Genomic DNA, 14773 nt, shown 5'->3' on the forward strand with positions numbered 1-14773 from the left:
CATACGGCTCCCTTAGAATATACACAGCTATTACTTGGCAGAAACTATTAAGTTCTGTACAGTACATTTTTAGTATACCTTTTTTATGAGCGTTAGACTGTGTCCCTGGCCATATGTTTCTCTCAGATAAGAGGGAGAACCACAGCACCTCAGCTGGCCATGCTGCAGGATGGCAATGCGATCGCTGAGCACCTCTGCCTCATCGAGATGGTGGGTGGTAAAGATCAGTGTGCAACCTGCATCAGAAAGGTTGGTACATGTCTACAAAATCTGGTTTCTAGAGAAACACTTCTTGCTTTCACGAGGATCCTTTAACCTTAAGGGAACATGTTTCAGGTCCCTTGAAAACATAACTGCAAGACAGGAATAAAACTTGCATTCAGATTTACAGTCTGAGTTAGATTCAGGTCTAAACTTGCTTTGCCTTGTATTATATGTAGTAAGCAGTGTTAAGCCATTACAGCTTCAAGCTGTTTTAAGAGCTTAAGAGATTCCTTAGAACCACATAACAGCAGTGTCTGTTTCAATGGATCATTCACTGTGAGTTATTACAGCTAATTGAGTACTCACTAGCTGAAGAGTTTGCTTCCCACAATTAGTTTTTAACCTTATGGCACTTAAAAAATTAATGTAGCAGACTGACTGATGAGTCTATTTTCATTAGAAGTATATATGCATCTATATACGGATATGTGCAAAATGGGAAATGAAAACCAGAAAACAATTTTCAGAAGCTAACAAAAAAGAAAAAGGTAAGAGAAGAGAAACTTCAGGACAGGACTCAGAACTAAGCTCAATCTTCTGTTAGATTGGGCATCTTTCTGTGAGATAGCAGATAATTCTTGTAATCTCATTCTGCTGCTTTAAAGTTTCCCAAGGTCAATTAAATGTTACCTCTGAAATTAATGTATTTAGTTACTGAACAGCAATACTAATATTCTGACTATCCTGTTTAAATTTATTGAAACAGAATTCCAGAAAGGAAAATAAGCAGCATATGTATGTAAGCTTTGTACCAGCTTTGTACTTCAGAAGAACATCCCAGATGCTACGGCGAGAACATGGATCTACTCCACTGGTGGGCTCGTCTAGAACAACTGTCTTTGAGTTTCCAATAAAGGAGATGGCAATTGACAGCCTCCTTTTCATTCCCCCAGAAAGGGCTCCAACAGGTTTGTACTGATGTTGGGATAAATCCATGTCTTCCAGAGCTCTGAAATAGGAGTACAGAAACAGGACAAATTTTGAAAAAGTTTTTCCAGTTACATCATATCCACTCAGAGCAGAATTACTGAAAAGTCACTGTAAATGGAAAGTGAAAAAAACACTACCTCTGACTGATTATACAACTTGGTGACAAAAACAAATAGAAAAAAAATGATCTCTTATCTACAAAATATAAACACTCATCACCACCTGAAATACAAATTCTGGATAAGTATTGTACAGGGTAAGAACAGACAATTTTGAAATTAAGTCAAATAAAATAACAGTTTGTCCAATGATTTCAGCAAACTCTAGATTGTAGCCTCTTAAACCATGGTAAAGATGGTTAGTTTCATAACTCAGACAGTGCTTCAGTTTTTGCAACTACTTAAAGAACCCTTAAAAATGCCTGAGTTTTTATGAAATGTGTAGTCATTTGAAGTAAATAAGGTAACACCACTGCTTTTTTTTTTGCCCCCCCCCCCCCCCTTTTTTTTGAAGGCATGTTTCTGTGAAGTAAACAGATTAGCGATCCCTAGGTAGAATAATACTACCTAATCCAACCTAGTTTAATTCCTGTGTTAAGGACTGGGAGATACCTTACAGACATTGCCTATTCAGCCCTTGGCCTCTGATGATCTTGCATGTGAGCAGTGTGTGGAAACATGCTCGATAAAGGCAGCAATGAGAGACTATCAATTTATTTTTCATCACATTGAACATCCAAGTCATTGACCTAAAAGCTTTCAGTTGCTATCAGCCTGGCAGCAAGACATAAAAGTCTCAACAGTCCTAAACTAATCTCCTGAATCATTTGAGTGAATATGCAGTCTGTAAACCACGCCATTTACCCTGAGAGAATTTTTCATTTTTAAGAAAACAAGTTTCTATAATTGTTGTATGGATATATATCCAGGTGTCCTGGTTTCGGCTGGGACAGAGTTGACTCTCTTCTTAGTAGCTGGTACAGTGCTGTGTTTTGGATTTAGTGTGAGAATTATGTTCATAACACTCTGATGTTTTAGTTGTTGCTAAGTAGCGCTTATCTTAAGCCAAGGATTTTTCAGTTTCCTGTGCTCTGCCAGCAAGCAGATGTGCAAGAAGCTGGCAGGGAGCATAGCTAGGGCAGCTGACCTGAACTAGCCAAAGGGGTATTCCATACCATGGAATGTCATGCCCAGTATATAAGCAGGGGGGAGTTGGCTGGGAGGCGCAGATTGCGGCTCTGGCATTGGTCAGCAGGTGGTGAGCAATTGCATTGTGCATCACTGGTTTTTTTTCCTCCCCTCCCCCCTTTTTTTTTGTTATATTCCTTTTCATTACTATTATTATGATTATATTTCATTATTACTATTGTTAGTATTATATTTTACTTTAGTTATTAAACTGTTCTTATCTCAACCCACGAGTTTTACTTTTTTTCCTTTCCTCCTCCTCACCCCACTGGGAGGGGGGAGGGGGAACGGCTGCGTGGTGCTTAGTTGCTGACTGGGGTTAAACCACAACACAGGAAAATTATTCCTAATCTCTTTAGAAATCATCTTTTTTTGCTTAATAGAAAGCAAATTTTGTTTCATTGTTTCGTTGCTTTTCTAATTTCTCTGAAGTATTTTAAAGCGTTCATTGCTTTTAAAAAACCTAAATTTTTCTTAGTAGCGAGGCCTGCAGAGTCCTGAGTATTCTTACATGCTATTAGTATGACAGACTGCTGCTGAAATTACAATTCAGCAGTCTAAGTACAATAAAATACAGGATATTATTTTGCATAAATTTTAACCAAACACTAGGTTTGGTTTGTCTTTGTTTCTAGGGAGTTGTTTCTGTTGTTTCTAGAGGGAATGCAGTGTCCCGCACCAGAGATTTTTGAGGTCAAAAATTTAAAGTAACAGGCTTTTATGATAGCTACTAAAAAGGAAAGCCGCTTTGCTACAAATGTGTCTGCATATGCCTAATTGTACACTTAAGGAGAAGTCCCATCAACTTGGCTTTTATTTCCATTGAAGCGTGGAAGCGCCCAGCCCTCCACACAGTCTAGCGTGAATCAGAAGGTAAACAGAAACTATTTACACTGCCACACTATTAGAAGTGCATACATTTTATTCCTAAAGTTCAGAAAACGCAGTTGCTGTTAGTGAACAACATCTCACCTTGTACGGTTTACTAGTAGTTTAACATACTTGATGCAAAAATGAAGATGATCTAGTCTTATATCAAAGAAGTAGCAGCCTAAAAACACTAGTAAACATTCTCAACCTGACAAGTGGCAAATCCTCTGAGGTCATGTCAGAGCTCTGGCTTGTTTTTCCTATTGGATTGTTTGTTTTTAAACCCCTTCACTTATTAAACACATTTGAAGTCTGAATTTGACAAAGGGAAAAGATGATGGTCTATTTAAAAAGACTGTAACTGCCTTTACCTGCCTTTTCTGGTTTTCCCATCTTCCCTCTACTGCAGGTGAGGGAATACAGGATAATAAATACATAACGTCAGCGTTGACTTATCTGAAAACTCAGGGCGAACACACAGCAGTTCACTTTCTATCTGCCTCTCCAGCAAGGGGGGAGGTAAGGCAGACAGCATGAGGCAGGAACCACTACAGCTGCTACCAGGCTAACCATCTCCACTCCAGTCAAAACATGATTATTTGATGGTTCTTTATACCAGGTTTTTAAACATTGACAGTTTCACTACAAATACATTCAAGTAAAGGTTAGAAACTAGGAAATCTATTTTCAAGGCACGATTTCAGAACATGAAGTGTGATAAAAACTCATGGAAAACCTGCAGTTTCCATTCGCTTCCACTTGCAATTTTGCTTTAGCACTTTCTTGTTTGAGTGGCTTGCAACAGACACTACCGATTTGCTTGACAGATTTCAACAAATGAAAGGAAAACTTACCCACTGACTTGCTGATTCAACTGTTCCTTTGTCCACCTAGGTGCCTTCACTGATCCATAAAGCAGTAGATGTTCTCGCACCGTTAGTATGTTAAACAGGACATCATACTGTGGGCAAACACCCAGCTCTGTCCTGATGGCAGCCAGATCAGTACGTATGTCCTTTCCATTAACAATAATGGTACCAGAGCTCGGTGGATACAGACCAGTCAACAGTGATCTGATACAAGAAAAGAAAAAAAAAAAAAAAAATCAGCAAGATCACGTGTAATGACTGTATTACATAGCTCACACTTCGATTTCCTGAGGCACATCCTAGCATCCTTAGAGCAACACCAATTCAGTTGAGCATAGTTATAGAAACATCGCTAATGTTTTGGGCTTTTTTTTAAAAAAAAAAAAAACAAAAAAACAAGATCTCAACAATCCTTCATTTCCTTACTTCCAGAACAAAATCCATTTTTTCCCAACCAAATATAACAGACCATTTTTTCCTTTTTCACGTGTGTATTCTATCTGAGGAGTAATTCCTAATTGGGTCCCATCTTGCATCACTGGTTTTATTAAAGCTGATCATAGTTAACATAAAGGTATAAATACATAGACTTCTTAATTGAGACATTTTTAAACATCTTTTTCATTTTGTTATTTTCATTTCTGGTCAACTGCCAAGAAAGAAGTCCCTTGCAACCTCTAGGAACAAAGCGCAGAACCCCATAAAACTCCACACTCTCCATGTGATAGGAGTACACATGGGCTGCCAGAAAAGAACACTTTCCTGAGATGTGTTTAACTCTAAAACTAGACATGCCCAGCTCCTACTTAAGCTGCTCCTGAACTATTACATCATGGTTTCAGTGGCACAGAGGACTCAGTTCTCTATTCATTACATTGCTTTTGTCGTGGATATATAGCCTTGTCCTGGTTTCGGCTGGGATAGAGTTAATTTTCTTCCTAGTAGCTGGCATAGTGCAGTGTTTTGGATTTAGTGGGAAAATAATGTTGATAACACACTGATGTTTTTAGTTGTTGCTCAGTAGTGTTTATACTAAGTCAAGGATTTTTCAGTTTCTCCTGCCCAGCCAGCAAGAAGGCTGGAGGGACACAAGAAGCTGGGAGGGGACACAGCCAGGACAGCTGACCCAAACTGGCCAAAGGGATATTCCATACCATATGACATCATGTCCAGTATATAAACTGGGGGGAGTTGGCCAGGAGGGGCGGATCACTGCTTGGGAATTAACTGGGCATCGGTCGGCAAGTGGTGAGCAATTGCATTGTGCATCCCTTGTTTTGTATATTCTAATTCTTTTAGTATTATTATTGTCATTTTATTATTATTATAATTATTTTTCCTTCCCTTCTGTCCTATTAAACTGTCTTTATCTCAAACCATGAGTTTTACTTTTTTTTGATTCTCTACCCCATCCCACTGGGTGGCGGAGTGAGCGAGCGGCTGCGTGGTGCTTAGTTGCCGGCTGGGGTTAAACCACGACAAGCGTTCACTTTCCATGTGCTTTGGGGAGTTTATTAAATATTTATTTGGAAAAAAAAAAAAAGACATAGGAAAGAGTTCACAAACATTTTAAACTGAGAATAGCAGAGGTCAGAGGGGAAGTGTAATAGCATTAAATGGCAGACTTACATAACTGTTGTCTTGCCAGCTCCGTTAGGTCCCAAGAGTGCTGTTATCTGACCTCTGTGGAAAGTGAGGCTGAGATCTTTAACAGCAGCCTTCTGGCCATCCACGTGCTCTTTGGTGAGAGACAGCAGCATGACACCAAGGGTGGCTCCTTCGATGCAAGGGCCTTTCCAACATGGAGGTGCTGGGTCTGTATGGGGAAGAGCAGCAGATCAAGAAGGTTGCTGAATCTAAACATGTGTGTGTGTGTGTGTGTGTGTGTAGGGAATAACAAATTAACTTAATCCCTGTTGCCATTTACCAAAGCCTGGAACAGATGTTCAGATGCTCCAAACTGACTTAAGCTCCACTGAAAGGAAAGATACTGTGCCAGTTAATATTTGCTAAGAATTTGGCCTATTTGCAGTTTTGAAAAGCAACCTAAAATAATTATGCCAAGTTGTGTCCATGTCTACATACATCTCCATAGAGTCATAAAATAGTTGTTATATTTTATTTCTAGTAGAAAAGCCAGTTATAATAACGTTGCTTGAATCATTGTTTTATGCTGTAAGTATGAGAAAATTCTGTGTGAACTACTACATATATGCCATCCAGTTTCAGGCACATAACGTTAACATAACTAACAGGCATAGCCAGTTAATTCTCTTAATTTCCTCAGTCAATAAAGCAAAGCAGATCTCTTTGCAAAATGATTTAGAGTTCAGTCTAGTCTAAATAATTCAAGGTCTTCAATGCAAGTAGATACCCAACATTTTTCTAACTGTGAGGTAACCAGCTCAGCAAACTGAGATGACCATATAACACAGATCAAGTTGACTTCCTTTCTGTGTCAGGAGGAAAGGTTGGCACTACTTTCCAAACATGAACACGGACAATCACCAGCCCCATAAATATATTATTAACATGTAATATTTTATTGACTCATTACAACTGAGAAATCTGGCAGTGGGATTTTTTTTTTTCTTTTTAAAAAAAGGCAAGCCAAATTGGAATGTTAGTTCAAAGAAACAGAAATGGTTATGATGAGAATTATGAGAAGAGAGAATTACTCTTTTTAATATATATTTTATATATCAAAATATATAAATTATATATATAATATTTATAGTTTATATTTATATTTTATGTAATAATTTTTATACAATGAAACAAAATATAAATATTACAAGAAGATAGAATTATGCTTTATATAAACATATATAACATGATATAAATCAAATTATAAATAAAAAATTATATAATGATTTCAAGGATTGGTTTAAGCTGTGAATGAAGAAGTTTTTTTGCTCCTTTCACAATCAATTTTAAGTTTAGAAAGAACTTTTGCCAGAAGCTTGAGGTTACATTCCAGCAAGGCACTACCAGCAGCTGTGACATTTGTGAGGTCCTTCTACCCATGACCCTCTCTTCCAGTTAGCTTCTCTATCCTTTGGTCTGGAGACTAAAACCACCAACAAACATTCATGACCTAAATTTGCAAGTACATCCTGGAACTTAACAAAAAACCTTAAAGTACAGAGTGAGCCTCAGACAAGGTATCTCAGGTAAGATTCAGAGGAAGAGCTCCAAATTACTTGCAAGCAATAAACTGATCACCCTAGGACTTCTCCTAAGAGGAGTTCCAAGTGGGTGCTCAGGACCCAGGTCTCTGCCAGCCCTACTCTAGTAGTTCCAGCTCGTAGGACCTACACTCCAGCCCTTCCCTGACACACCTCTGATTTTCAAAGTGCTTTCCACCCCCACTGAACCAGCGCTTACCTGGGCTATATGGAACAAATGCAGAAATCGCCCAGGAGCAAGTCACTTCGCTGTTCCAAGCAAATTATCCATTGAATGTGTTTATCCCATTATCAGTACAGTGACGCTCAATTCTTATGAAAGAGAGCAAGTTCTTTTGCACGCATAGCAGCATTAGAATTCACACACAGGCAATTTGCTACCAAGCACATGACGTGCATCAGTTTAAGCAGAGGAGAAGTGAGACAAACAGATCCACAAAGTTGTCGGCAATCACTTGGATGGCTTGAGCCAGAGACCACGCTAGTAACTTTTCAGGCAGAGGAGAGTTTTTTTCTTCGATTTCCACAGAGGATGTGGTGAACCCAAAGGGAAACATTGAAAATTTTCATTTTAAGTAAGGGCTAAAGACAATCATCTCAATAAAATGGAATTGTTCTGAATTGCAGAAATTCAGACAAAATTCATACTGATAGTTTTTCCGCAAATGTTTAAATGAACCTCAAGACATTTTGAAGTTTGCCCTACTCTAGGAGATACTAATACCTAAAACTGCTGAGTTGTTCAGCTTCTTCATCTATGCTACAAACAACTGGATCTTTTCCAAGCTACTGTAACTTCCAAAAAACCACAGCAACCCATCAAGTTGCTTTAAGGCCCAGGAGGAAATGTAGGTGAGGGTGACTTACTCCTTCATTCACAAAACATAAATGAAATGTGAGAAAGTCCTTAAAGAGACCTGAGGGGGGAAAAAACCTAAAAAACTAAATTAATTTTAAGCAAGTGAATAAAGAAATAGAAGAGCAGTGAAAGTATCTGGAGGCAGACAAAAATTAGTTACAATAACAGTAGCTTTTTAAACAAAAGACTAAGAAGCAGAGACAGAAAGAACAGTGATTATGGAAGAGAGAAATAAGAAATAGAAGGGAAAGAAATGAACAAAGTTAATTTTTCCACTGAAACAAGAAGCAAAAAAAAAACAGCAGAGGAGGAGGAAGAAAATCAAACTGCAGGAAAAAAAAAGTTATTAAAGCGCACTTTTCAGATTCAGTAAGAGTATGAAAGGATTCAAGGAACTTCAGAAGATCCTAACAAAGCAAAGAGACAACACACTGGGACAGGATGAACCCAAGAGATACTTACATTTTTTAAAGAGCTTTCTTAAATATTTGTGTACAATAGTTTTAACTGAATGATTCAAGCATTACAGCTGACAGCACAATTAATAGTTAGTATATAACATTTATAGTATACACTATATGGAGGAGAGAAAGGGACAAGATCTAAACATTTAATATAGGACCAAGCAACAATAAAGCAGATTCATCAAAATCAATACACCATTCAGAAAAGAGCTGTTATTAAAATTCTATTATGACTACAAACCTTTTTCTTGGAAGTTTTCATTGAAGAAAAACATATTAGAATTCAGATAATGTCTCTTCCTTCTCTCTGCACCACACAGGTTCTTCCAGTAGGAAACAGTAAAGGGAAAGTACCATCTGTTCTTTAATCCAAATTTTCCTAGATGATAATTACAATAGAAACTGTTGCAAAATTTATAGTAATTTCACATTTGTTTGTAGACTACTAATGTCCTATCATTACTTACAAAGAGCTGGTTAGACCGTTTAATTAGCTCAAACTCTTAGCTGCACTTAACAAACCTTAATAAAGTGGAAAAAAGTCATTTGGCCATAACACCAGGTCCTGCCATAAAATAATCAATCCTCAGTGATACTGTGCTTTACCCTATCTCCAAATCAGCTTTAAAGCGTAATAGAATCATAGACTTAACAATATGTAGGCACAGCCCAACGTAATCTTGTAACCTAGAGGAAAGAAAATGCACCAAATGGCCTGCCAAGGCAAACAGCCTTCTTTTTTATTATAACAATAATCCATTGCACCAGTCATTAAAGATTATTCTTCCATTACTATCTGTACAATTTAAATAAATCAGCCAGCAGAAGAAACATCTATCGTAGCATGTAAACAGAAAGGGCAAAAATATGCTCCTACACACAACCTGAACTTTGGCATTGCCCAATCTATCCAGGCTTCACTTACCAATCACACAATACACTCTGTGTGTTTGGAGTTGCATTTCATTGACACTGAAGGGCAGGTGTCAATTTAAGCTAAAGTTTGTAAAATTCAGTTGTATATTCCACACTCCCCTATCTTTCAAGGCGAAATTCATTTTTTATTTTTAAATTTTTAAAACAAATACAGAGTAGCTGGAAAAAAAGGTGACATATGCAAGTCAGAGGAAAGGTAAATTTCAAACAGCTAGTGAGGCATTAGGCTATGATTAAAAATGCATCAGCCAACTCAATAACATTCATAAAACTTGGTTGATGAAAAAAAAATCCCACTGCTTTCTGAAAATATACTTGAAAGTTAATCAGTTTTCTTTATGCATTGGACTGGGGACTGACTGAGAGCAAGATACAGTTACCAGGCAGTCTGAAGTCTTTGTGATCTGAAAATGTGGTGGTGTTGTTCATGGGTTTCAGCCCAAGTACTGACTCAGAAGATTCACCATTTTCACAGGAAGTTTTGCTACTAGACTGGGCTCTGTTACGGTGAAGTACCAACAAATTCCTAAGTCCTTCAAATATTAGTGATCCCCGTAAGCAAACAAAAAGGTATTTCATGCCGGCCACAAATTCTAGTCCATGTGTTAGCACTACTCAATATTTATGTATGTAGGAAGACTTTCTTACCCAGTCCCTAAAGGCAATCAGGCAGTTTTGCACATCAAAACCTCAACTCAGAAAAAGATATAGTTTTGTTTTAGTTGCATACAATGCGGAAAGCCAATTCTATCCATTCCATTCAATAACTTCTGAACATTTCTAATGTGAAACAAGAACAACCCCATGATCTTACCAGGAATAATATTGCTGAAATACCAGCCACCTACAGAATATAAAATGGAGTCGAAGAACATCATCCAGCACATCCATCCAAAGGTCATGTATCCTCCTTGTGCCATTGACTGGTGCACATTATTCCACTGAATTCCTGGTAGTAATAGTAATAATAATCATTTTTAAAAGGTCAAAGCTAAATCAGTACAGCATTAAAGATCACAAACACATCAACACCACACACTTCTGGGTATTTAAGCACTGACACAAAAAAGACTGTAGTTAATAACAATAACCCTAATGAATAGAAATGAATTGCTATGCCTCTACAAGCCTCTGTTTAGAACAGCAGGTGACACTGCTGCTGGGAAAATGCAGAAAAGCTGTTGTAGAAAGGGGTGTTTATGAAGTTTTAGCTGACCCTTAATTTGGCAAAAGAAAAAGAACTATCACACTCTGACAAAATGGGGCACTGACCTCTTCAATGAATCAGGCTTTATGCCATTCTGCTGATACTACAAAGAAACAGGTTACACAAAGTTTAAAGTCATTTCTATAACGCTAAATATGAAAACTTAAATCTGTGAATTCTAACTAAGAAATAAGTATTTGTGTACATTGATTGTATTTAGAGGCAAACTGGAACAACAAACTCGCTAAATAATTGCTTCATAAAAGTATTTCATTGCAGAAGACATGAAAGGAAAAAAGAAGGTGCAAAACACCAGTACTGCAGAAAGCTACCATATTGCTAAATGGAAAACAAAAGTAACCAAATTGTAGATTTACAAAAACCATTGCATTTTTTTTTCTGAAAATGCTACTTTGTTTGCAGTACGGTGGGTCATGATATTGTTTCTACAATTCTTTTTCTACGGTTGTCAAGAAAAGCAGTTTTTCCACAAAGCACGTTTTGCCCTTTCTTCAGTAAAGATGAGTCATTTTGATGAATTGTCTGGTGGGAAATTTAAGTAATATTTTCTGCAACTGTCTCTTCCACTCTTACCAACTTTTGTATCATTATGATACTTTTTCAATGCCTAGTGGTTTGAAACATCCACTATCATCAATATCGATCTTGCCATAGTAGTAAAAAAAGAAAGGGATTACATCACTTTATATATTTAAATACATAAATGCATGTCCTTTGGAGACATTTATCAATGGCCCAGACATTCACTTACTTTTCTAAAACTTCAGCATCAATAGGGGCAGATCTTAGCTTGGGGATAGTAAGGATCATCATGTTAAAACATGTAGCAGCCTGTTAGAACATTTAGTCAGTTTCCAAACTTTTTTTTTCTTCCTAACACTTAAACATAATAGGCTGTTCTCATGCATTTTGGCACCTGCACAGTAGCTCAGTGGGGATTTCACCAGCTGCCTCCAAGCTTGCAGAGGCAAGCTGCTACTCAGGCTGAGTACAAATAGGGTCACACAGGAGAAACATACAAAATACTTCACAAAGTAAAGGTAAATTTTTCTTACTTTCCAGTGTTAAATATTCATCTTAGCATTATGTTGAGAATGAATAACTTACACTGTTCTTGTTCTGTACAATATTGTTCTCATAAACCTCCATTGTGTTATACACTAGTGCATGTGTGAACCCAGACACATCTACCAAGCTCAAGAATAGTCCAACCCATGAATAGGAAGTCAGGTAAAAACGCCAGGATGCCTGCATGGACAAACACAGAGCTCCTGGCCAAACGCAAACACAAAAAGGAAGCATACAGAGGATGGAAGCAAGGACAGATAACCTGTGAGGAATACAGAAATGTTGTTTGAGCATCCAGGGATGAAGTTGCGAAAGCTAAAGCCCAAATGGAATTGAATCTGGCCAGGGATGTCAAAGACAAGAAGGGCTTCTCTAAGTACATAGGTGACAAAAGGAAGACTAGGGAAAATATGGACCCATTGCTCAACGAGACAGAGGACCTGGTTACACAGGATGTGGAAAAGGTTGAGGTACTGAATGCCACCTTTGCCTCAGCCTTTACTAGCAAGTCTGGTCTTCAGAAATGCCAGGTCCCAGAAACCAAGGGAAAAGTCTGGAGCAAGGATGATGTATCTTTGGTGGAAGAGGATCAGGTCAGGGAATACTTATGCAAACTGCACATACATAAGTCCATGGACCCTGATGGGATGCACCGAAAAGCACTGAGGGAGCTGGCAGATGTCTTTGCAAGGTGTCGTGGTTTAACCCCAGCCAGCAACTAAGCACCACGCAGCCGCTTCCCCCTTCCCCCTCCCAGTGGGGTGAGGAGGAGGAAAGAGGGAAAAAAAAGTAAAACTCGTGGGTTGAGATAAGAACAGTTTAATAACTAAAGTAAAATATAATACTAACAATAGTAATAATGAAATACAATAATAATAATAGTAATGAAAAGGAATATAACAAAAAGGAGGGGGAGGAAGGGAAAAAAACCAAACAAACAACAACAAAAGAAAAAAAAAACCACCAGTGATGCACAATGCAATTGCTCACCACCCGCTGACCGATGCTCAGTTAGTTCCCGAGCCACGATCCGCGCCGCCCAGCCAACTGCCCCCTCTGTTTATATACTGGGCATGACGTTCCATGGTATGGAATACCCCTTTGGCTAGTTCAGGTCAGCTGCCCCGGCTCTGCTCCCTCCCAGCTTCTTGCACACCTGCTTGCTGGCAGAGCATGGGAAACTGAAAAGTCCTTGGCTGAAGATAAGCGCTACTTAGCAACAACTAAAACATCAGAGTGTTATCAACATCATTCTCACATGAAATCCAAAACACAGCACTGTACCAGCTACTAAGAAAAAAATTAACTCTGTCCCAGCCGAAACCAGGACACAAGGCCACTCTCAATAATCTTTGAGCGATCATGGCAATTGGGAGGAGTGCCCAAAGACTGGAGGAAAGCAAATATCACTCCTATCTTTAAGAAAGAGGACCCAGGGAAGTACAGGCCAGTCAGGCTCATCTTGATACCTGGGAAGGTGATGGAACAGCTAATCCTGGAAACCATTTTCAGGCACATGAAGGACAAGAATATCATCAGGAGTAGTCAGCACAGCTTCACCAAGAGGAAGTCATGCTTGACCAACTTGATTAAACTTCTACATTGAAAGGACTGGCCTGGTAGATGAGGGGAGACTAGTGGATCTTGTCTGCCTGGACTTTGGTAAGGCTTCTGACACTGTCTGCCATAAGATCCTCCTAAAGAAGTTAATGAAGTATGGGGTGGAGGAGTAGACAGTGAGGTGGATTGCAAACTGGCTGAATGGCCAGGCCCAGAGGGTGGTGATCAGTGGCAGGAAGTCTAGTTGAAAGCCAGTAACTAGCAGTGTACCCCAGGGGCCAATACTGAGTCTGATCCTGTTTAACATCTTCATTAATCATCTGGATAGCGGGGCAGAGTGTATCCTCAGCAAGTTTGCTGATGACACAAAACTGGGAGGAGTGGCTGATATGCCAGAGGGTCATGCTGCCACCCAGAAACGCCTGAACAGGCTGGCAAAACAGGCTGACAGGAACCTCATGAAGTTTAACAAGAACTGCAAAGTCCTGTACCTGCCAAGGAACAATCCTATGTACCAATATATGCCGGGGGACACCCAGTTGGATAGCAGCTTTGCAGAAAAAGACCTGGGGGTCCTGGTGGACACCAAGTTGAACATGAGCCAGCAATGTGCCGTTGCCACAAAGAAAGCTAATGATATCCTGGGCTGCCTTACGCAAAGCATTGCCAGCATGTCGAGAGGTGATACCCTTTATTCAGCACTGGTGAGGCCATGCTGGAGTACTGTCTCCAGTTCTGGGCTTGCTGGTACAAGAGGCATGGAAGTACTGTAGAGAGTCCTGTGAAGGGCCACAGAGATGATTACGGGACTGGAGTATCTCTCCTATGAGGAAAGGCTGAGAGAGACGGGACTGTTCAGCCTGGAGAAGAGAAGGCTCAAGGGGATCTTATGAATGTATATAAATACCTGAAAGGAGGACGCAAAGAAGACAGAGTGAGGCTCTTTTCAGTGGTGACGAATGACAGGACAAGAGGCAATGGGCACTAACTAAAACACAAGAGGTTACCTCTGAACATCAGGAAACATTTTTTCTCTGTGAGGGTGACAAGAGCACTGGCACAGGTTGCCCAGAGAGGTTGTGGAGTCTTCAGCCTTAGCGATATTCAAAAGCCATCTAGACACGGTCCCAGGCAACTGGCTCTAGGTGGCCCTGCTTGAGCAATGGGGGTGGACTACATGCCCTCCAGAGGTCCCTTCCAAACTCAATCATTTTTTGATCCTACAAAACTCCCTGTTGATATCCTCACCAGAAAGTAAGCATTAGAGCTGCCACTGACATCAACAAGGACTTCCAAGAAACTGCTCTAAATGCCTTGCCAAAGCTTCCTCCACTGGACTGAGAGAAAGAA

At 39.3% G+C, this 14773-nt stretch overlaps 1 protein-coding gene across 1 annotated transcript in view; it reads right to left on the reverse strand.

Moving 5' to 3' along the window:
• Window positions 1-14773, reverse strand: part of ABCA13 (ATP binding cassette subfamily A member 13) — a 207502-nt gene that overhangs the window by 105091 nt on the left and 87638 nt on the right. Inside the window, exons 28-33 of the mRNA XM_050892372.1 lie at window positions 10382-10516; window positions 8873-9010; window positions 5750-5936; window positions 4106-4324; window positions 1017-1213; window positions 79-236 (exon numbers count right to left, since the gene is read on the reverse strand). Of these exons, the coding sequence (XP_050748329.1) occupies window positions 79-236; window positions 1017-1213; window positions 4106-4324; window positions 5750-5936; window positions 8873-9010; window positions 10382-10516 (1034 nt within the window). The remainder of the gene's footprint in view (window positions 1-78; window positions 237-1016; window positions 1214-4105; window positions 4325-5749; window positions 5937-8872; window positions 9011-10381; window positions 10517-14773) is intronic.

Source organism: Gymnogyps californianus, chromosome 2 (genome assembly GCF_018139145.2).
Source record: "Gymnogyps californianus isolate 813 chromosome 2, ASM1813914v2, whole genome shotgun sequence".
In the NCBI taxonomy this organism is placed as follows: Eukaryota; Metazoa; Chordata; class Aves; order Accipitriformes; family Cathartidae; genus Gymnogyps; species Gymnogyps californianus.